The sequence below is a fragment of the Budorcas taxicolor genome, chromosome 8 (assembly GCF_023091745.1).
Source record: "Budorcas taxicolor isolate Tak-1 chromosome 8, Takin1.1, whole genome shotgun sequence".
Taxonomy (NCBI): domain Eukaryota; kingdom Metazoa; phylum Chordata; class Mammalia; order Artiodactyla; family Bovidae; genus Budorcas; species Budorcas taxicolor.
In genome coordinates this window covers 63,189,565-63,213,867 of record NC_068917.1, presented here as the reverse complement: position 1 = coordinate 63,213,867, position 24,303 = coordinate 63,189,565, and the positions used below count along the sequence as shown (strand labels likewise).

The following is a 24,303-nucleotide window of genomic DNA, read 5'->3' as shown; positions in this document are numbered from 1 at the left end:
AGCTTCCTCACTGTGGCAGCTTAGAAACCGCTGTATTCACTCCCGTCACTGGGACCTTCCTATGTTGATGCTGAAACTTGTGCCTCCTGAGTGAGGTTCACCTCTAGATTATGAGGAAGAAAACTCGGGGCCCATCAGATCAGTTCTGGTGGGCTCCTCCTCCCCAGTTGGAGCACAGCCCTTGGGAGACAGGCCTGGCCTTGTCACTGAGTGGCTGGCACCTCTCCCTGCCCTCCCTGGGCCTCAACCGTCTCATCTGCAAGATGAGCAGATACCTTTCCTGTCTGCACCTTCTGAGTCACAGCACATGCACCTCACCCCCTCCCCCTCCCCCGCATTCTGTTGGAAGCCCCTCCCCTGGAGCAGCTCTGTCCTCAGAGCTGCCGTGCTTTCCTCCCAATTCAACGTGACAGGATGGCTGCACGACGCGTGCTGACCTCACCTGTAAAGCCTTTGGATGATGGTCCACAGGAATGATAAGGATCACAATTTCTGACTCAATGCTGAAGTACCCAAACACGTCACACTGTGGGACAGACACGTGCATGCGGATCTTCTGAAGTATTTCCAGAACTGTGATTGGCTTTTTGTTTGTAACCTAGAAAGAGAAAACAATTCTATTACCTGAAAAAAGAATTCCTTACTACTGCCTAAGCTTCCTTGTTACCTTACCTAAAACAAGAAGGCTCTTTTAATCCTAAGTGTGGGGCAGGGCCTTGCTGGATGAATTCTAAAAATCCACAGAACCCATTCCAGTAGGGTTTTTTCTGACTGCTGAGTTTTCTGGCTGACATAAACACTCTCACCAGGAGCACTTTTTAAGGGACAGTTCTGAGTTGGATGCCATGGGGAAATAACTAAAGCCTTCCTGTAAAAATACAGTTGTTTTCATTGAAACGGGTGTAATTTTTTTAGGTAGTGGCAGGTGTTGGTTGCTACACTTCTGCAATCTCATCTTCACAAGAGTAAGCAGCAAAAGTAATGGTACAAAAAAGGAAAAGGGGCAAAACCATCACGGGAAGATGGTCGATTCTGGACATACCCCCAGAGGAATGGGGACCACCTGAGGGCGGGCAACCTTGAAACTATCTGGGAGTCTACCAGCTGCTGGCTGCCTGGCTCTGGCTCCAGCCCTCACTCTGCTCACTGTGCTGGCGGGAGACCTTTTTTAAGCAAGTGCAGGCTACCTGGTTGCAGAGCAAGGTCACTGCACAGCCAGGCTGTACAGGGAAGGAGCACAGGATGGGGAGGCAGATGCCCTGAGCTCAAAGCCCAGTCCTCCTGATTGGGAGCTACTGTATGGCCTTGGGCAAGATGTTCCTCTGCAAATTAGTTTCTTCATCTATGAAAGGGATGACACATTCTGTCTGTATGATTACTGACAAGTTCATTAATAAGGTTTCAATAGTACCTGGCACATAAAGCAACTTACCTTAGCAATAGTATCCAGTTTTTCTTTGTCAAACAAAACTCTTAACATTCCAGCACATAATGGGCAACAAGCACCTGTATAACAGAAACCATTCTGTTTGTGTTCAGAATTGGAAATAAAGAAAATTCAAAATAGTTGGTGAAATTACCAGCCCTTCCTTTTGTGCTGGGAAAGTTACCAAAGTCCTTCCTGATGACTGCGCTTTCAGATATCTTCCCTGATCAACCTGGAGTCTAATGATCTACACATCTACCAAAATCCTTCCTCCACTTCTGCTTTCCTGCGCCACTTCTCAGGCGGGGCAGCTGTGGCTGCGGGCAGCACAGGGAGAGCTGGTCTTTCCAGAGACTCGGGGCCTAGACCCTGCCCTACCCAGAGCTCACTGTGTGGTCCCAGGCAAGTGTTTCCTGTCGGCAAAATGCAGGAGCAAGTGTTTCAGAGAGCCCATGGGTGTTTGATTCAAACTGAATTTTAAAAGTTATTTAACTGTTAAAAAAACAATAATAACATGCCAGACCATGGTCTCCAGGAGGAAGGAGGCTTTGTTCGCTCACTGCTGTGCCCCTAGCACCTAGACACTTGTCTAGGATATAGTAGATGCTCAAGAAACATTTGCTGAGTTTCTGGACAGCGGAATGAGCTTGTTAGACTCCAGGTAATCTGTTCTGTGCAGACTTGGGATAAAGCCTCTTCTGCTACCTCTGCTTAACTGAAGAGTATGAAACTGAAAGGTAAGCTGTTTGAAAACTGTTACTGCTTATAATAGCCTGTTTGAAACAAGACTTCTTGATTATATGCAACTGAAACAATTCAATTAGACGTTAAGGCCAGTCTAAGACAACAACTATCTTGTTTTTCTCAATTTAAAATGTTTGTGTTCATCAAAAATACTTCAATTGTTCATTAATGTCCGATTTCTTTATTCATTAACTTTATAACAGGCAAACATTATGCCTTTGAACTAATAACCATAATTCTAGCAGTTAAATATTGCTGTTTATCTATTGGTGCTTGAGGTAAGACTGAAATAAGTTTTCCATATTGTTTTAAAACCACTAGACCAGATGATGTCTAAGATAGATCCACTACTTATTAAGGTCGGCCCAGAGAAATACATCCAATCAGCATTAGGTGGAGTCAAGACTTTCTGAGAAGTTTAAACACACTTAAGTCAGCTTTATTCTTAGTGACTCACTCTCTGAAGACAGATAAGCAAATCCTCCCAATTCCACCCCTGCCCCACCCCCGGCACTGGCAGCCTACCAGGTGGGATGATGGGTTTGCACTCAGTCGCTGAGAGTGAAGGACACTTCACAGCAGCACACTCAGCCACAGAACTGTACTCGGAGAGGACCCCAACAGCCTGGCAGGGCCCATAGTAATCGACGGCCACCCGGTCCGAGTAGGCAGCACACACGCTGCTATAGGTCTCCCCGTTGTGCCCACAGATGAGCTCCGGGGCCCTGCAAAAAGGCTGAGGGCAAGAAAGCATACTTAGCTGTAAACTTCTAAGGGGCACTTTTCCTAACCAAGAATAGGTCTCCCTACTTTCAAGGAGAAAAGACAGTATAAATTCTTGGACATTGAAAAGGCTGCTAAACAGGGCGTGGGGTTAGGGGCAACAGGACCATCCCAAGACTGACTGAAGAGACTACTTTTCTCAGCCTCTCAGGGACCTGGGTGTTCATTCTCTGAGAACTGATATGAGATAAAAAGCCTCCCTTCCTCCCGACTTCCACTATTCCAGAAGAGCCTGTTAGAAGAAAACAAGACCAATCTTGATGCAAAGTCAGAGGCCTTATCATTTCACACTGCTTCATGGGGTTGCAGAGTCAGACACGACTTAGTGACTGAACAATAGGATAGAGAGGGAAGAGAGGAGAGATGAGGAGAGCAGACGGACTCTGCATCCATGCAGAACATGTAAGAGAAAACCTGAAGCCAGGAAGAGGGGCCCACAAGAGGGAATTCAGAGTAAAGGTATCAGTGCACTTAGAACATAAGCTCTAAGGGGAAACAAGCCCAGGGAGATGAGCTGAAGGGACTTTTCTTCAGTGAAAACCAGGAAAGGAGAAGCCAGCATGTCAGGTGTCAGCCGGCTGTGGGCAGGGATTGCTGGTCCAAGGCTGGGCTTCCTCCAGGCAGATGGCCCAGCACACAGATTACTGGTGTGTCAGTAGGGTTGTCCTCAGGGTTATTTTTTGACATGAATACCAATTTCACAACCCTCAAAGACTAAAAAGTAAACTGATGAAGACATTAAGTTTTAAAATAAAATAAATTATATATATTAGGTGGGAAGGGGTGGGAAGTGAGAGGGAAGTTCAAGAGACAGGACATATGTATACCCATGGCTGATTCATGTCGATGTATGGCAGAAACCAATACAGCGGTGTAAAGCAATTATCCTTCAATTAAAAATAAATACAGAAAGAATTATATAAGACAAAGCCTAATCTTGTAAATTATACTTAGTAAATATAAAATTCTAAATAAATCTAAAAAATATCTAAAAAAAAAGACATTAAATTTTAGAGAAGTTTTCAGGACCCTGGGTAGATCTTCAGTGGAAAGAGTGGGGGAAAAGCTCTTTTCTTGGTTGTTTTCCCTCACATTCTTCTTGGGCTGTTTTCTTTCGTTTTTATTAGTTTTCTCTGTGCGGTTTTCTAACAAAACAGTTCTGGGCCCACAGAACTAGGGGAAGTGAAGATGCTGCTGACTCATGCCAGGGGTGCAAGGCTTTAAATTCTTTTCTAGTGGTTGGTGTCAAGAAGCCTCTCTTTTTGCTCTGTACACTAGAGGTGCAAAGGGTCATGAGCAAGGGGGCCCTCCAGTGTTAGGAGGAAAAGCCAGCGTCAGATAGTTCATTTTTGATAGAGGACTGAGTGCTCTAGACTTGATGGGATTCACAGAAGACCCTCAATGGGGGTCTCACTGCTGATTCACATGTAAAAGATCATAAGCTGATTTCATGCTCAGTGTACTTGGGCTTGTCAGGCCAACAGTAGTACCTGGCACGGGCCTTTGTATAAGAGGCTTTTCCCTCTCTGGTACAAAGTGCAGAGATTGCTGTGCTCCATGTGGTTTGTATCACAAACAGGATCTCGGACCTGGTCACAGGTGAGCTGTCTTGGCAAACACTCGTATTGGCTACATCCAAATTTATCAAATGTCGTCAGGCAGACTTGTGGTTTGGGTATGCATCTGAAAAACACAAATGCAGCACCATGAGTCAATGTTGTAAGAGACTATAGCAGGGCTGGCAGGCAGTGGTGGGGCACGGGAGGCTGAAGAGAAAGTAAGAGAGCAATCAGAAACAGTCCCTGTGCCTGAGAGCTTATGGAGACTGGGGAGTTGAGCATGCATGTAAAGCAGGCCCTCAGGTAGAAAACCACATGCCAAATGCTCATGAGAATGAGTCATTCTGATTGGGGAGCCTGGAGAAAGCTCACGGAGGAAGTGGAGCCCCGAGGATGAAGGCCTGCCAGTCAGAGGGAGTAGCAGAGCAAGCATGTGATGCCCCAGACCCTGTGGTGCTGGGGGAGAGGGCAGGGGGCCCTGAGGGCAGAAGCGAAGGGTGCTCAGGGTGGAAGAGGCGTGATACGAGACCACCAGACAGGTCAGGGTCCAATGCTGGAGGTGTTCTTATCAATAATAAATGAAGCATTTTTCAGGGACTTAATTATCAGCTTGGCTAATATGAGTCTATCTTAAGAGAAAACTTCACAGCATATGCTGAAAATTTCAGGCTTCTGTGTTTATAAGGCTGAGGATCTGATGCTGGCTGGTTGTGAATCACTGAGAGAATGCCACCCCATGAAGCTGGGTTTTCCTAGTAATACCCGGATCTGGCTTCATTCTCAATCTCTGAACTTCTTCAGAGGGGATAGGGAGGATGGCTCTTTTCTTCTTTAGACTTCTTTGCCTCTCTCATTTCTATAAAGGGTATTTATAATTTTCTATAAGAAGACAAGACCTAAGAAAATGTTTAACTTTTACGGGGTATTTAAAATAATAGGATGCACAAATATAAGGGGAAGAATATATTAGCTAACATCATATAATTTCAAAGGAAATTACTTCTTTTTACACGAAATTACCACCACCACCATCACTACTACTACCTATGGCTACCTTTTCTGATGAGATTGAAAATTAGTATGTATGTAAAGACAAATTAAGAAAACAATCCAATTTATAAGCACAAATAACTAAGGAAAACTATAAGACACTGATAAAATAAACTGAAGACAACACAAACAGGTGGAAGGATATATTATGCTCATGGATTAGAAGAACTATTGTTAAAAATGACAGTTACCCAAGGTAATCTATAGATCCAATGCACTCCCTATCAAATACAAATAGCATTTTTCATAGAACTAGAACAAATAATTATAAAATTTGTATGGAAAAACAAAAGTTCCTGAATAGCCAAAACAATCTTGAGAAAGAAGAACAGAGCCCTCCCTGATTTCAAACTATACTACATAGCTATAGCCATCAAACCATATGGTACTAGCACAAAAACAGACACATAGATCAATGAACAAAACAGAGTCCAGAAATAAACCCACATTTTTATGGGCAATTAATCTATGACAAAGGAGGCAAGAATATACAATGGGTAAGAGATAGTCTGTTCAATAAATTGTGTTGGGAAAACTGGACAACTACATGTAAAAGAATCAAACTGGACCACTTTCTCACACCATACACAAATATAAATTCAAAATGGATTGATGACTTAAATGTAAAACCTGAAACCATAACACTTCTAGAAGAAAACACAGGCAGTATGCTCCCTGACGTTAGTCTTAGTAATATTTTTTAGGTATGTCTCCTCAGGCAAGGGAAACAAGAGCAAATATAAACAAACGTTGACTACATCAAACTAAAAAGCTTTTGCACAGCAGAGAAAACCATCAACAAAATGAAAAGGCTGCCTACTGAATGGGAGAACATATTTGCAAAAGATATATGTGATAAGGAGTTAATATCCTAAATATGCAAAGAACTCAAAGAACACAACATCAAAACAAACAAGCAAGCAAACAAACAAACAAAAAAACCCCTAACCCTAAGCAACCCAATCAAACAATGGGCAGAGGATGTGAAGAGACATTTTCCCAAAGAAGACATACAGATGGCTAAAAGGCACAGGAAAAGATGCTCAACATCCTTAGTAACCAGGGAAATGCAAATCAGAATCACAATGAGACATCACCTCATACCTGTCAGAATGACTATTATCCAAAAGACAACAAATAAGTCTTGATGAAGATGTGGAGAAAAGGAAACCCTTCTGTGTGCATGTGATTGATGCCACCCATGTGCACACACAGGATGGAATATTATTCAGTTACAGAAAAGAATGAAATCTTGTTACAACATGGATGGACCTGGAGAGTGCTATGCTAAAGTGAAATAAGACAGAAAGAGAAAGACAGATTTCAGTTATATGTGGACTATAAAAAATGAAACGAACAAACATAGTAAAGGAATGTATCTATGTGTACCTGTATCTACGTGTAGATGCAGAGAACAAACAGGTGATTGCCAGAGGGGAGGAGAGTGGGGAGAGGAGAGAAATTGGTGTGGAAGACCAAGACGTACAAAATTCCAGTTGCACAATAAATGAATCACAGGTATGAAATGTACAGTATGGAAAACAGAGTTGATAATTATGTAATATCCTTATATGGTGAAAGATAGTAACTAAACTTACTTCAAAATGTATAGAAATACTGAATCACTATGTTTATACCAGGAACTAACACAGAGTTGTAGGTCAATTATACTTTAAAACAGACAAACTCATAGGAAAAGATCATATATGTGGTTGCCAGAGACAAAGGGTGAGGGGAGGGAGACTTAGATGAAGGTAGTCAGAACCAGACATGGAACAACAGACTGGCTCCAAATTGGGAAAGGAGTACGTCAAGGCTGTATATTGTTCCCCTGTGTATTTAACTTAAATGCAGAGTACACCATGAGAAATGCTGGACTATATGAAGCACAAGCTGGAATCAAGACTGAGGTTAAAGCGTTTGCCTCCAATCCGGGAGAACAGGAAGATCCCCTGGAGAAGGAAATGGCAACCCACTCCAGTATTCTTGCCTGGAGAATCCCATGGACTGAGGAGCCTGGTGGGCTGCAGTCCACGGGGTCGCAAAGAGTCGGACACGACTGAGTGACTTTACTTTACTTACTCAGATATACAGATGAAATCACCCTTAGGGAAGAAAGTAAAGAGAAACTAAAAAGCCTCTTGATGAAAGTGAAAGAGGAGTGGAAAAAGTTGGCTTAAAACTCAACATTCAGAAAACAAAGATCATGGCAACTGGCCCCATCACTTCATGGCAAATAGATGGGGAAACAATGTAAACAGTGAGAGACTTTATTTTTTTGGCTCCAAAATCACTGCAGATGGTGAGTGCAGCCATGAAATTAAAAGACGCTTGCTCCTTGGAAGAAAACCTATGACCAACCACAGAATATTAAGCAGAGACATTACTTTGCCAACAAAAGTCCGTCTAGTCAAAGCTATGGTTTTTCCAGTAGTCATGTATGGATGTGGGATTTGGACCATAAAGAAAGCTAAGTGCTGAAGAATTGATGCTTTTGAACTGTGGTGTTGGAGGAGACTCTTGAGAGTCCCTTAGACTGCAAGGAGATCCAACCAGTCAATCCTAAAGAAAATCAGTCCTTAATATTCATTGAAAGAACTGATGTGATGAAATGACTCATTGGAAAAGACCCTGATTCCGGAGAAGATTGAAGACAGGAGGAGAAGGGGACGACAGAGGATGAGATGGTTGCATGGCATTACCAACTCAATGGACATGAGTTTGAGAAAGCTCCGGGAGTTGGTGACAAATGGACAGGGAAGCCTGGCATGCTGGCAGTCCATGGGGTGGCAGAGTCGGACATGACTGAATGACTGAACTGAACTGAACTGAGTCAAAAGATAACAAACTTCTAGTTATAACATAGTGATGTAATGTACATCATCATAAATATAATTAACACTGCTGAGAGTTACATATGGAAGTTATTAAGAGACTAAATCCCAAGAGCTCTTAGCACCAAGAAGAAATTCTTTTTCTATTTCTTCAAGATGATAGATGTTCACTAAACTTACTGTGGTAGTTATTTCATGATGCATGTAAATCAAATCATTGTGCTGTACACCTTAAACTTATACAGGGCTACATGTCAAGTCTATCTCAAAAAAACTAGAAGAAAGAAATTGGAATGCATTAAGTTATAATTTTATAGAAATTTAAGGCATTTGAAGAGAAATGAAAAAGAAGATTAGAACTTCACTATCTATTAACATGAAGGAATGAGGACAAAGAATATCACGAGAAATTTGGTAATTTTGGAAGGAAAAACATTACTAATTTGAATACACAGAAATAAGAGAATCAACAGGAAAGCCTGAGAATCAGGGAGGGGGCAACAGATTACAATAAACACTATCAGGGCAGGGACTTGGTCTTGTCGACTACTATGTCTTAGTGTTTAGAAAGACCAGTACAACAGGAGATACTTGATGAATGAATATGACTTCATTTATTTTCAAATTTCTATTTTTTAAACAACTATTTTTTGAACAGATAATACAAGCCCATGAGAAAATGAAAAGACAAAACTGTATATAATGAAAAGTAAGTCTCCTGCCTATTCTTTGTATCCCAGCCACCCTCCCTGGAGGTAATCACTTATTACCAACTTCTTATTCATTCTTCCAGAGATATTTTATATAAGAACAAGCATTTATACATGCTGATTCAAAGAGCATGTGCACTTAAAATTTTGATATGCTTGGCCAAACTGCCCTCCATAGAGGAGGTACCAATCTTTGCCCCAATCCTCTCTTGTATGGGAATGCCTATTTCCCTATATTTTGTTATCAAACTTTTTTATCTTTACCAATCTGGTAGATGGAAAATGGTACACAACTGTAGTTTTAATTTATATTTCTCTTCATATGAGAGAGGTTAAGCATTGTGGTAGATTGGCTAGAGCTCATTCATCAAATTCATTTAATTTTCTTCCTGGGCATACATCTGGATTATATTTCCCCAGTCTCCCTGGAAGTGTTGGCCAAATGAATAAGTTCTAGACAATGGAATGTGGCTAGAAGTAAAGATGAATTTTAACTTGGCCTATAAAAGCTTTTCAGGAGCAACCTCCATCATCTCCCTTCTCTTATTTGCCTGACAGAGGAAGACTAGAGGCTATAGGAGCTGGCTGAGTTGCTAGATGGAAAGATCCTAAGTTTCTGAATCACAGGTGGAAAGGCACCTGCTGACAATCCAAATGGACTGTATTTGAACTTCCACCACGTAGAAGTACTGATATTTGGGGGTTTGTATACAGTAGCTAGAGTTGCTCCCCCCAACTAATAAAAGCATCTTTTTAAGTGTTTAAGACGCACTTGTATTTCTTTTCCTATGTTTATGTCCTTGGTCCATTTTCCACTGGTTATAGATCTTTGTCTATTTTTATTAATATATTAAGTTGTTCATCTTTTTCATATTGATTTGTAGGGGTTCTTTATATTATCAGAGATTGTACTGAAATCCTTTTCTCTTAAGATTTCTCTTAGTTTTTCATTTGTTACCATGCAGAAAAACTTCATTTTCATGTAGTTGTATTTTTCAAACTGTTCTTTTATATTGATGTTGTATTATACCCAGCCAGGCCTTCCCATTTTTGAGATTTGTGGTTTTATTATAAAAGCAAGTCAATCTTATTCAGAAAGGTTACCAAATAGAAGGAAGCGAACAGATAAACAGATACCAAAACAACTCTCAATTCTACATCCTGACACAACTATATTATACTTTTGATTTATTTATCATGTTTTCTTATGCATAACACTCTATCTTCTTTGCAGAACAACTCTTTGGGCTTAGTTTTCATGATGTAAACTTTGCTAAACAGGGACCAATTCTCTTTGGTAAAAGAGAATTTAAATTTGTTAAAATAAATTTAACACAAGAGAAAATTTTTCTTTCTCTCCCTTCATACTGCACCAAGGTTTTCGGGATGGAGAAGCAATTGCTTATTCTCCACAAAACCTTCAAAAGGCAAGGACTGTGGTGCTGGGACGTGTCTTACTCAGCTCTCTGAGGCAGTCAGTGAAAACTTCAATTCCAGAAGCTTGAAACCTAAGAGAATCAGCAGTACCCTTCACCTGCGACCATCACAAGCAGAAATCCATCATTAAGGTGACATCAACTGCACTCTGAGCTCCTGAGGAAGCAACAGAGAGAGGAGTCCCTAAACAAATAACTTCATAAAATACTGAAAGTGCACTTCCAGAGATTTCTCATGTTCGATCTGTACAGCGGAGACAGGTTTTAAGTAGACTATTTTCTATTACTACCAGGCATCAGTAGCTAATAATAAGAATGCATCCATTTCTCTTGTCTTAGCTGCCGCTTCTCCTTGCCTCACACTTTGTTTCTGTCTTACAGAACGGGTCTAGCTTCTGGCATACACCATGCTCTCTCATTAGCAGCCAAGAGATTTGCTCTGGTTACTCCCTCTGCCTTCATGAATACCACTTTTCCTCTACCATAAACCTTGCTGGCAGTCTCCTCCTCGTTTTCCCAGCTAACTACCACATGCTCTAGAGGCTTTCTCAGGTTCCTCCAGGCTGTGTCAGCTGCTTGACCTCTGGGCCCCCAATCACAGCATATCACCAAGCAGCTTTACCTGGATCTTTCCCTCGAGACTCTAACTTCTCAGGGGAGAGAGTATCTTAATTCATCTTTGTATTTTCACTGTCTGGTATAGAGAAACCTTCAGTTGAAAAAGACAAGGAGGCATTTGACTTACCTTTGGTTTTTTGGGCAGGGATTAGGAGTACATGGATCCTTTGAGATGCATGATCCGAACTCAAACTGATGGTCCTGGAGGCCCACACAGCGAGCAATGCAGGCGCTGGGGTAAGTGCGTCCATTCTGCCCACAAACGGGGACAAACTGATCTGCACAGTTGCAGGGCAGACCTGGAGGGGGAGAGCACCTCAGCGATTGCTCCTGTATGGCCCCTTCATCTGTTTTCTAATTAAGGTAAACCACTGACAAGCAGCCAGAGGTCTCAGGTTAAAACAGAATTTAACATTAGGTCAGGGGGGTTGGGGGAGGAGGGGGAGCTGTATGGAAGGGGGGATATCCTCTCATCTCTGTTTTTAAAGGTGGGAAGGTCCTGAAAAGCCATTTGTCTGCACAACGACTTTCCTTTGTTCCATTTATTGCCTGCTAACTGAGGGCTTCCAGATCTTGATCCCAGGGGTAGAGATCCTTGCAAACTAAACTATGGGTAGGAAAGGTAAAGAACATTTCTCCCAATCTGATATACAGAATCTGGGATTTAGATGTTTGATTCTGGTTTAGGGGATTTCCAGAATGTTCAAGGATAATACCAAAAGACAAGACAAAGAATGAAGGTTGTAAATGCCTCACATAGGTTCTTTCCACCTCCTTAGGGAGGTGGGAAGAACAAGAAGTTAGTAACTTGGGAAGTTATTGTAACTTAAAACTTAAGAATTTTTATGAACATCTCCTTCTGAGTCCTGTGTGGACTGGGGCCCTGAGTCCCCCCAAATGCGTATACTTTGTGGCCAGTAAAATCTCCTTAGAATCTGCTAGCTAAACAGTCTTTTTTTTTTTGTCTGTGCTGCATGCCTTATGGGATTTTAGTTCCTCGACCAGGGATAGAACCCAGGCCCTCAACAGTGAAAGTGTGGAGTCCTAACCATTGGACTACCAGGGAAATCCCATTAAATACTCATTAATGTAACTTATTCCAGGACATGAGGGGCTACACACTACAGGGAAAGAGGGTCCTGCTAGTTGTAAACTTCAACTTCTAAAAACATTGTGATGTAAATAAATAAGTAAAAGTCTTCCTTGTAAATCTTTAGTTCATTTCTCATCCCACATCATTTTTCAGTTTCTCTAGGCAGAATGAATTGTCCTCATCAGAGCACAGCAGATAAAGGATAAAAACAAACAACAAGACAATAAAAATAGACAACAACAAGACAATAAAGTAGCAAACCCTGGTTCTCATTAGGGTGGATAGAGGATGGGTTGGAGCTGGTCCTGCCTCTACTTCCCCATCAGTCTGCGTTCACTTCTTGTTTCTGATCTCCCTTTTATTTCCAGTGTGCTGGAGATACAAGGTTGGTAAATCCTATTCTGTTCTCTTTCTACCCTATTCCACGTGTAATACCAACTCAGAGTCAAGCTGCTGCTGCAACAGCAAGAAATGGTTTAAGGGCAACTACCTAACTCCTCTTTGCCCAGAACCAGATTTGGGAAAAAAGCAGATACCAGTGAATACTGGCAACTATACTTCCCTGAGGGGCTTCCCTGATGGCTCCCATGGTAAAGCGTTTGCCTGCAGTGCGGGAGACCCGGGTTCGATTCCTGGGTTGGGAAGATCCCCTGGAGAAGGAAATGGCAATCTACTCCAGCACTCTTGCCTGGAAAATCCCATGGACAGAGGAGCCTGATAGGCTACAGTCCATGGGGTCACAAAGAGTCGGACACGACTTAGCGACTTCACTTTCACTTTCAGTGAATACTGGCAACTATGCTCTGGTTGTTGACAACTGGAGTTTCTACTCAAGAAAAGAGCATCTCATCTCACTAACCTTGTCACTTACTGTGGCTGATGTGAGCGTAATACCAGAAGCATAACTGTTCATAAAAATTAAGTTTCAAAATTACAATAATTTCCCAAGTTACTTCCCTGTTTTCCCCCCTCCCTAAGGAGATACGAATGGAAGGAATCTATGTAAGGTGTTTACAACCTTTGTCTTTGTCTTGCTATTGTTATCACCCTTCAACATTCCAGAAAACTCCCAGACTTGACATATCTAAATTCTAGATTTTATATCTAGATTGGGAGAAATAGTCTTTACTTTTTCTTCCAGTAGCTTTGTTTATAGAGGTCCCTGCCTATATGAATCCAGTAAGCCACGGTAGGACAAAGAAGAAAATGGTTAAAAAAAACAAACACAGAAGCAAATTTACAAAATACATGGACACTTTAGACTATAATGGTAGGGGTAAATGGCTATTTCAGCAGGTGGAAAACTTCCATTTAACTAAAACTATACAATCACTGGCCCCGTTCTTTTTATGGAATTCCAAAAGGACCTTAAGAAACCACTTACTTTAATGCCTTCAATTTATAGAGGAGGAAGTGATCCAGAGAGCAAAGTACCTTGCTCTCAGGTTACGTATTTACTTTACTGTGCACATTTGCAGTTAATGAGATGCTGCCTTCAAGGGAGAATGGGTACAGAGGATGAGGAAAGCTGATGGATGACCACGGTTACCTGTGAAGGTACGACGGTCATCTTCTGAGCTGTGCTCACTGAGACACAGGCGGGTAGAACACACCAAATTGCCAGCAAAACAAGAACAGATATTGCAGTCGACATTAAAGGAAGTTCCATGACCTAAGAGAAAGAGAAATAAAATACTGATCTGTGTCATAAATTTATAAATAAATCACAAATAAAAAATTACATAGTTTTAAAATAGAAATTCTTGAAAGATGACTTCTGAATATATAAACTAGGGAATTAAACTTGTAATACTGGTATTTTCATATTGACCTCCCACCATATCCCCTCCAAGCCCCTAATATGCTCATCTCACTAGACTGCTCCAAATTCTCTCCTATCTTACCATGTAAAGCATGATTTCAATTCCTCATCCCAGGTTCTTTTGTACAGAAAAGGTATTTAGTCAGTGAAAGTTTATGGAAAGAATGAGTTTATCTTCCGATGTTTTCTGTGATTCAAGGAACCTATGTTACATTTTAGCTAATTAGCATATGGACTAAGCAATGAACACCTGACTTGCTGGTCTAAGCAGAAATTTGCAAGCTCTTTTTAGTCAAAAGTACTCTTCTTAAAGTAAGATCTCACACAGAAGAGTGGAACAAGAGGCATATAAAAGCTGAACTACTCTAGTTGATGGGTAGGAGGATGGATGTAGAGGTAGCAGAATGAGCAGGTGGGGTGGGGAGCACATTCTCAAAAGTGGTATTTTTTTTTCACAGTTTTTGAGGTTATATATTGATATGAAGAGTTATTAAAGGCTATAAGCAAAAGATGGTTTAAGGAAGCAATGAGAAAGCAAGACCCTCAGACTTCTAGAGAAGGTGATCAAACAGGGAAGTACTCTTAATGTGCTCTCTCCTAACCCCTAACCAACAGTGTAGTTCCCATCCCTTTGCTTTCCATGATATCAACCTCTGGGTTTTACTTCTGGGAATGGGGCAAAGCAGAGAACAACTGTTGAGAAAGGGGTGGGAAGGAGCAGACCTGTGTCCTTGCCTGTGGAGGGCAAGGGCTTTGTTGTCAAATAGGCCTAGGACTGAATTCTGCTTTGGTCATTTACTAGCTGGGTGACCTCTCTAAACATCAGCTTCCTTACATAGTACCTGTACTAAACAACTGGGAGGATTTAATGAGATAACACAGGCCAAGACTTAGCACAGTATTGGCACACAGTTAAGAGTTCAGTAAGTGTTAGTTACTGTCAGCTGTTAGTAGTCCCTTCTTGATGAGGCTTCTAAGAGGGTTCCTTAGAAGTCCTTGTGTTCCATAGAGTTTGAAGTATTCTTCCCTAGAATATCTGATTTGTAGACTTTTACTCTCTGGTGAGAACCCATCCAATGTTCTCCCTACCAAGTTAATACAACTAATCTTGTGTTAAAAACAAAACAAAAAAAACCCCAAAACAGTTCAAGACTCACTTTTTCTTTTTCCTCCAACAATACAAGACTTCTGAAGGTCTATACAGTGCATCTCTATACAGTTTTCTAAGAGTCCACTTTGCCCACATGAGCAAATTTTATAACAACCAACTTCCCCTGCAGATGATGGCACCTGGATCAGTGTCCCTTGACGGACAATAAAATCAGATGCTTCTCCCAATTTGCAGCCTGTAGGGACAAAAATGAGCTGAGAGAGCTGGTACTGTTCCCTGATATTGTTTTGTGATATCAGATACACTTCACATAGTTTTATAGATACTGTGTGGCCACTAAAGATTACAGAATAGAACTTTCACTAAACTAGGGAATTGCTTTGGTTCACTGGCCACAAACAAACAAAAATTCCATGTTCGGTCTGTGAAGTGGTGGTGATTAAAGGACACATACCCCAAAGTTAGCAACAGTTCTTACAAAAATGCTGTAAGTTAAGTAGTTCTTAAAAATTTTTAAGGCTTATCAAATATATTTTAAAATCACAGATATTTTTTTAAATGTAACATGGCAACTGAGAGTAATTTTAGAATAATCTGGTCAGAAAACTTTTAGTGATGGAATAAAGACACATCATAAATTCAAAGAAAAGTGAATACTTGATTGGACTTAAGGAAAACCCATTTATTTTTAATTTTAACAAGATTTATTATGATGCTATAGTGGATGTAGTATTATACAAATATTACAAATGGCCCTTGAGATATGCTTATTTAATATTTTTTTCCTTTTTACTTCCCATGTTTAAAAACTAGCCCAAGGTTCTTTTTTCCTTTGGTTGTCAAGAACCTTATGACTCATTATGAGAATCTGGTTTTGAAAGTGAAATAAGTTTACAATCTAAATGACTACTGAAAATTATTTTTTTGTCTTCCTCTGCTTACATAAATAATACATGTTTATTTGAAAAACATAATTTAGAAAATAATCTTATTCCAAAGATAACAGCTATAAAGAAACAATAGCAGCACATACCCTTGCCCATCCCACACCCTACCCCACTTCTTACCCTGAACACAAGAGTATGGAAGGCAGGGATCACCAGATGGACACCCTTTCCGGTTTACCTCACAGAGCTCATTAGCAGGGCAAGGGTTTGGGTTACAAGGATGAGTCACCTCTTCTACAATGTTACCTAAAGAACTTGGCCCTGAAAATACAAAAACAGATCAGTTTAAACACCCAAAAGAGTAGAAGAGGTCTGTAAATTGTCTGAATTAATGACATCTGAAACAAATGGACAGCTCATGAGGTCTGTATAGGCAAAGCTATAGTTTTTCTAGTAGTCATGCATTGATGTGAGAGTTGGACCACAAAGAAGGCTGAGCACCAAAGAATTGATGCTTTCCAACTGTGGTGCTGGACGAGACTCTTGAGGGTCCCTTGGTCAACAAGCAAATCCAATCAGTCAATCCTAAAGTAAATCAACCCTGAATATTCATTGGAAGGACTGATGCCGAAGCTGAAGCTCCAATGCTTTGGTCATCTGATGTGAAGAGCTGACTCAACAGAAAAGACCCTGATGCTGGGAAGATAGAGGGCAGGAGCAGAAGTGGGTGGCAGAGGATGAGATGGTTGGTTGGCATCATTGACTCAATAAACATGAGTTTAAGCGAACTCTGAGAGATAGTGAAGGACAGGGAAGCCTGGCGTGCTGCAGTCCATGGGGTGGCAAAGAACTGGACACGACTGAGGGACTGAACAACAACATGAAGTATGGTTCAAGTGAGTTATTGAAATAGATTTCCTGATCAACTGTGCATTTAGCATAAACAAACATTCATTCATTTGTTTATTTACTGGGTGCCTAAGATAATGCCTGGCAAGGTTCTAGGTTCTGGAGATACAGAAGTGAACAAAAAAGGCAAGTCTCTATAGAGTTTACGTTTTGGTCAGGAAATAAACAATAAATAGACTCTGCACGTGTGTGTGTATGAATATAAGTAAAAAGTCAGATAACAATAAGCAGTATAAAGGGATGGACTGTAACATGTATTTTGAATAAGGTGGTCAAATAGATGCTTATGTCTAAGAGGGATAATTTAGCACATTCACCATAAAAAATGATAATTTATTATGGTAAGATGAACCCAAAACCATGATCATATTGGTTAACTTATTAAATAATGACCAAGGAAAAATCTCACTTAATATACAGTCATCCCTCAGTATATGTGGGGGGTTGATTCCAACACTCCCATGGATATAAAATTCTGAGAATGCTCAAGTCCTTTATATAAAATGGTGTAGTATTTGCACATAACCTAAGCACACTCTCCTGCGTACTTTAAATTATCTCCAGATTATTTATAATACCTAATACAATGTAAATACTAAGTAAATAGTTATAAATAAAATGTAAATGCTATGTAAGTAGTTGCCAGGTATGCAACATTCAAATTTTGCTTTTTGGAACTTTCTGGAGTTTTTTTCCCTGAATATTTTCAATTTGCAAATGCAGAACCTGTGGATATGGAGGGCAAACTCTGTGTGATATTTTAAGAGTATTGAAATGTAAACAAAAGCATTTCTTTAAGTTTCCTCCCACTGAAAATAGTCTCTGTCTACACATATATTTGACTACTCTAATGGCATCCAGGATTATGAATACATTCATTTTGCTTACTTGATTTTAGGCCAGACTTAGACTCTAAGGCTAACAGAGTATAGGGCTTATGGAATTTATCTCATCCAGCCCAATCATTTCATAAATAGGGAAGCTGAGGCTCACAGAAGTCATCTGCTTAAAATCAGAGAGGCCTATGATTCTAGTCAGGCTAATCCTCTTTTTTTCTACAATTGTCACTAAGGTTAAGGACACAGTCTGTTTGTCTTGATTAAAATATAGTGGATATTGTGAACTGCAAATGTAGTACCCACTCTTTTCTTTTTACTTAATACCAAGTTGGCAATGGGCCCACAGATAAAAAAATCTTTCCCAGCTTCCCATACAATGAGGGGTGGTTTTCCCTTACACGAGGTAGCTAGAATTAAAATACTCATGTTGTGATGGTAAAGTACAAGAAGTAACCTTGATGATGGAAGCCAAGTACTAAGAATGGTGGAGAAAGAAAAGGGAACCTGGATTCCACTGTAACAGCCCTAGACTATTTATTTCTGGGCTTTCTTTTGCTTCCATCTGTTCTATTATTTGCAGTTGAACTTATTTTTTTTTAGTTAATTTAAATTTATTTATTTTAATTGGAGGCTAATTGCTTTACAATATTGTACTGGTTCTGCCACACATCAACATGAATCCGCCACAGGCATACACGTGTTCCCCATCCTGAACCACCCTCCCACCTCCCTCCCCGTACCATCCCTCTGGGTCATCCCAGTGCACCAGCCCCAAGCATCCTGTATCGAACCTGGACTGGCAATTCGTTTCTTATATGATATTATGCATGTTTCAGTGCCATTCTCCCAAATCATCCCACCCTCGCCCTCTCCCACAGAGTCCAAAAGACTGTTCTATATATCTGTGTCTTTTTTGCTGTCTCACATACAGGGTTATCATTACCATCTTTATAAATTCCATATATATGCATTAGTATACTGTATTGGTGTTTTTCTTTCTGGCTTACTTCACTCTGTATAATAGGCTCCAGTTTCATCCACCTCATTAGAACTGATTCAAATGTATTCTTTTTAATGGCTGAGTAATACTCCACTGTGTATATGTACCACAGCTTTTTTATCCATTCATCTGCTGATGGACATCTAGGTTGCTTCCATGTCCTGGCTATTCTAAACAGTGCTGCGATGAACACTGGGGTACATGTCTCCTTCAATTCTGGTTTCCTCGGTGTGTATGCCCAGCGGTGGGATTGCTGGGTCATAAGGCAGTTCTATTTCACAGCTGAACTTAATTCTATCTTAACACAGGAAAATAAAGCTAGTTTGAGCCAGCTCACAGCACTAATGCCCCTTAGTGTTAGCCTAAACACTTCTCTTAACTACATGTACTTAGTCTCTCAGTTGTGTCTGACTCTCTGCGACCCCGTGGACTTATAGCCCACCAGCCCACAGGGATTCTCCAGGCAAGAATACTGGAGTGGGTTGTCAGGCCCTTCTCCAGGAGATCTTCCCACCCCAGGGATCAAACCCTGGTCTCCAGCATTGGAGGCAGACTTTTTACTGAGCCACCAGGGAAGCCCCTTGACTATATAGTGTCTATGAATTTTATTCCCTGGTTTCCACCATACCTCCTGCTGGGAAGCTTAGCTCCAGAATCCATCAAGGAGATACAAATTTATTCTTCTAGCTCTTGGTAGGAGTATTTGGTACAGAGAAAAACTCCATTTTCCTGTACTAACCCAGACCATCATTCCTTACTCCCTATTTGGTGGGTAAGTCCAAGCCAACGCCTGGCTCAGTTTCCACTGATATTTAGATGACAAGAAGCTGAAGACTCCCTAGGGGAAATTCTACTTGATCAAATCATGGCAAGGAGACAGCAATGATAAAGAGCTGGTTATCTGAGAATGCTGACACATGACTCATCACTAAAAATCCCTGATTGACAACAGTTCACTACCCACTCAGATTGATAATGATAGTTGCTTCTGTGTACATATTTTAAGATGACAATTCTTTCCTGGGCTGAAAAGGGCAAGCATATAAGATAAGAGTCTGCAGATGAGTTATTATCATTAAACCACATGTTCTCAACAGATAGATGCTCATGCAAAGCAAACATCAGGGGCAGAGAGAGAAGGGAGAAGCCATTAAATTTAAAAAAAAAGTACTTACTGAGGTATGTATCCAAAGGTATGCAGTTCTCCAGGTCATCTGTGGGTGACAGAAGCTCACAAATACTTTCAGCTGTGTGGTCTTCAGGGAATTTGTTCTGGTCCCCACATTTCTTGAGAATCTCTACACAATCCGATCTTGAAAAGGAAAATACACGCAAATTTAGGATTTGAGGAACCTCCTCACTCCTCAGGTTGCCTAGCCAATATCAATTCTGTTTCAGAAGCTTTTCAGAAAGTGAGTTTTTACAACTCAACAATGTTTCACACTTTGTTAGGTGCATGATAAAAGAACAAGAGTGACAGCAGACCTTAGGTTGAAGAGTAAGTAATGTATTACACTATCAAAGCATCCCTAACTCTCTCTGACCTGAGATCAAAAGCCTTGCTCAAATTTTATACTCATACCCACTGCCACTACTATCAATGTGGTTTTCTACTGTCATTGAAAGGAAATTAACCTAGGCTAGTCTGATGTGCTCTCTGTGAAATCATATTCCTTTCTTTCAGGGCCCATGCATGCTTGCTTCTTCCTTTCTTCTTCTCTCACTCCCCTTCCTGCCTTTCTCTTTTAAAATATCTGTTTATATCAACATTAAAGTGTTTGGCCTAAAACAGTTGGGAAATCTACTACTTTAAAATTTTCTGTCTTCAATATAAATTTGACCCCTCTATAAAGTTTCTGTGCTAAGAGTCTATAAATTTCCCACTTGTTGCCTCTTGCCTTTCACACAGTACTTATTTCTCAACTCTCCTCTACTCAGGCCACCCCCAAGTCATATCAGAGAATGGATCTGGACCCTATTCAAGATTGAAATAATCTGCAATCAGTTATCAAGTGCCCAGAAACTTAGGGGCTGGATAGTAAATTGGTTTTGGGAAAGGTTTTTGGAAAAAAAAGATGCTTGAAGAGAAGCTGACAGAGATTACTATGTAGTTAATGTTTCTGGTTTCACACACCACAGCAACTTTCATCTTTATTTTATCCAGATCGCCCTTTTTTTTGTCTTCCTATTTACTTAAAAATTTTTTAATTTTTTAATTGAAGTACAGTTGTTTTATAAATGCTGCGTTCGTTTCAGATGTACAACAAACTGGTTTAATTATATATATATATATATATATATATATATATATATATATATATATATTCTTTTTCAGATTCTTCTCTCTTATAGGTTATTTCAAAATATTGAGTATAGTTCCCTGTGCTATTCAATAGGTCCTTAAACTTTATCCTATAATAGATCTTAGTAAGTAAATCATTCAGAAATGTTTATTAGGAACAGACCCTATTGACTATATTTACTAAGTCTTTTTCTCATCAAACATTTCTGGAATATCTATTGCACTTTAGGATTATGCTCATTCCTGGAGAAGAAAAAGAAGAGAGAAAAGATAAGAAAAAAAGAGGTTCAAATAAGAGTGTTTATCCTCAAGGAGAGCAAACCTAACAGGATATAAGACAAATACACAAATTAAAATAAACGAATAGAATAGTGCATTGAAGGTACTCACTGTTTCTTGAACTAAGTTCCATGAGAAAAGTACAAATGAAGGTCTACAGAAATTTGTAGTTTGGATAAACTACTATCAGCTGGAGAAATCTGGGAAGATTCCATAGCAATGACTGGAATTTAAGAGGGGCTAAGAAGGACAGTCAACATTCTAGAAATCAGCGAAATAAAATGGACTGGAAAGGGTGATTTAAATCAGATGACCATTATATCTACTACTGTGGGTAGGAATTCCTTAGAAGAAATGGAGTAGCCATCATGGTCAACAAAACAGTCCAAAATGCAGTACTTGGATGCAATCTCAAAAACGACAGAATGACCTCTGTTCGTTTCCAAGGCAAACTATTCAATATCACGGTGATCCAAGCCTATGCCCCAACCAGTAATGCTGAAGAAGCTGAAGTTGAAACGTTCCATGAAGACCTACAAGACCTTTTAGAACTAACACCCAAAAAAGATGTCCTTTTCATTATAGGGGACTGGAATGCAAAAGTAGGAAGTCAAGAGATACCTGGAGTAACAGGCAAATTTGGCCTTGGAATATGGAATGAAGCAGGGCAAAGGCTAATAGAGTTTTGCCAAGAGAACACACTGGTCAAGGCAACCCCCTCTTGCAACAACACAAGAGAAGACTCTACACATGCACATCACCAGATGGTCAACACCGAAATCAGATTGATTATATTCTTTACAGCCAAAGAAGCTCTATACAGTCAGCAAACACAAGACTGGGAGCTGACTGTGGCTCAGATCATGAACTCCTTATTGCCAAATTCAGACTTAAATTGAAGAAAGTGGGGAACACCACTAGACCATTCAGGTATGACCTAAATCAAATCCCTTATGATTATACAGTAGAAGTGAGAAATAGATTTAAGGGACTAGATCTGATAGACAGAGTATCTGATGAACTATGGACGGAGGTTCGTGACATTGTATAGGAGACAGGGATCAAGACCATCTCCATGGAAAAGAAGTGCAAAAAAGCAAAATGGCTGCCTGGGGAGGCCTTACAAATAGCTGTGAAAAGAAGAGAAGGGAAAAGGAGAAAAGGAAAGATATAAGCATCTCAATGCAGAGTTCCAAAGAATAGCAAGGAGAGATAAGAAAACCTTCCTCAGCGATCAATGCAAAGAAATAGAGGAAAACAACAGAATGGGAAAGACTAGAGATCTCTTCAAGAAAATTAGAGATACCAAGGGAACATTTCATGCAAAGATGGGCTCGATAAAGAACAGACATGGTAGGGACCTAACAGAAGCAGAAGATATTAAGAAGAGGTGGCAAGAATACACAGAACTGTACAAAAAAGATCTTCACGACCCAGATAATCACAAGGGTGTGATCACTCACTTACAGCCAGACATCCTGGAATGCCGAAGTCAAGTGGGCCTTAGGAAGCATCACTATGAACAAAGCTAGTGGAGGTGATGGAATTCCAGTTGAGCTATTCCAAATCCTGGAAGATGATGCTGTGAAAGTGTTGCACTCAATATGCCAGCAAATTTGGAAAACTCAGCAGTGGCCACAGGACTGGAAAAGGTCAGTTTTCATTCCAATTCCAAAGAAAGGCAATGCCAAAGAATGCTCAAACTACCACACAATTGCACTCATCTCACATGCTAGTAATGCTCAAAATTCTCCAAGCCAGGCTTCAGCAATACGTGAACCGTGAACTTCCGGATGTTCAAGCTGGTTTTAGAAAAGGCAAATGAACCAGAGATCAAATTGCCAACATCTGCTGGATCATCAAAAAAGCAAGAGAGTTCCAGAAAAACATCGACTTCTGCTTTCTTGACTATGCCAAAGCCTTTGACTGTGTGGATCACAATAAACTGTGGAAAATTCTGAAAGAGATGGGAATACCAGACCACCTTACCTGCCTCTTGAGAAACCTGTATGTAGGTCAGGAAGCAACAGTTAGAACTGGACGTGGAACAACAGACTGATTTCACATAGGAAAAGGAGTACGTCAAGGCTGTACATTGTCACCCTGCTTATTTAATTTCTATGCAGAGTACATCATGAGAAACGCTGGGCTGGGAGAAGCACAAACTGGAATCAAGATTGCTGGGAGAAATATTAATAACCTCAGATATGCAGATGACACCACCCTTATGGCAGAAAGTGAAGAGGAACTAAAAAGCCTCTTGATGAAAGTGAAAGTGGAGAGTGAAATAGTTGGCTTAGAGCTCAACATTCAGAAAACGAAGATCATGGCATCTGGTCCCATCACTTCATGGGAAGTAGATGGGGAAACAGTGGAAACAGTGTCAGACTTTTTCGGGGCTCCAAAATCACTGCAGATGGTGATTGCAGCCATGAAATTAAAAGACGCTTACTCCTTGGAAGGAAAGTTATGGCCAACCTGCACATTAAAGAGCAGAGATATTACTTTGCCAACAAAGGTCTGTCTAGTCAAGGCTATGGTTTTTCCAGTGGTCATGTATGGATGTGAGAGTTGGACTGTGAAGAAAGCTGAGCGCTGAAGAATTGATGCTTTTGAACCGTGGTGTTGGAGATGACTTTTGAGAGTCCCTTGGACTGCAAGGAGATCCAACCAGTCCATCCTAAAGGAGACCAGTTCTGGGTGTTCATTGGAAGGACTGATGCTGAGGCTGAAACTTCAATACTTTGGCCACCTGATGCGAAGAGTTGACTCACTGGAAAAGACTCTGATGCTGGGAGCGATTGGGGGCAGGAGGAGAAGGGGACGACAGAGGATGAGATGGCTGGATGGCATCACTGACTCGATGGACATGAGTTTGTGTGAATTCCGGGAGTTGGTGAT

At 40.6% G+C, this 24,303-nt stretch overlaps 1 protein-coding gene across 1 annotated transcript in view; it reads right to left on the bottom strand.

Annotated features, from left to right (window-relative positions):
* The window catches only part of RECK (reversion inducing cysteine rich protein with kazal motifs), an 82,237-nt gene that overhangs the window by 813 nt on the left and 57,121 nt on the right, over positions 1-24,303 (bottom strand). Inside the window, exons 12-20 of the mRNA XM_052645044.1 lie at positions 19,997-20,133; positions 16,254-16,394; positions 15,233-15,421; positions 13,803-13,925; positions 11,288-11,459; positions 4,444-4,636; positions 2,696-2,906; positions 1,433-1,506; positions 443-598 (exon numbers count right to left, since the gene is read on the bottom strand). Of these exons, the coding sequence (XP_052501004.1) occupies positions 443-598; positions 1,433-1,506; positions 2,696-2,906; positions 4,444-4,636; positions 11,288-11,459; positions 13,803-13,925; positions 15,233-15,421; positions 16,254-16,394; positions 19,997-20,133 (1,396 nt within the window). The remainder of the gene's footprint in view (positions 1-442; positions 599-1,432; positions 1,507-2,695; positions 2,907-4,443; positions 4,637-11,287; positions 11,460-13,802; positions 13,926-15,232; positions 15,422-16,253; positions 16,395-19,996; positions 20,134-24,303) is intronic.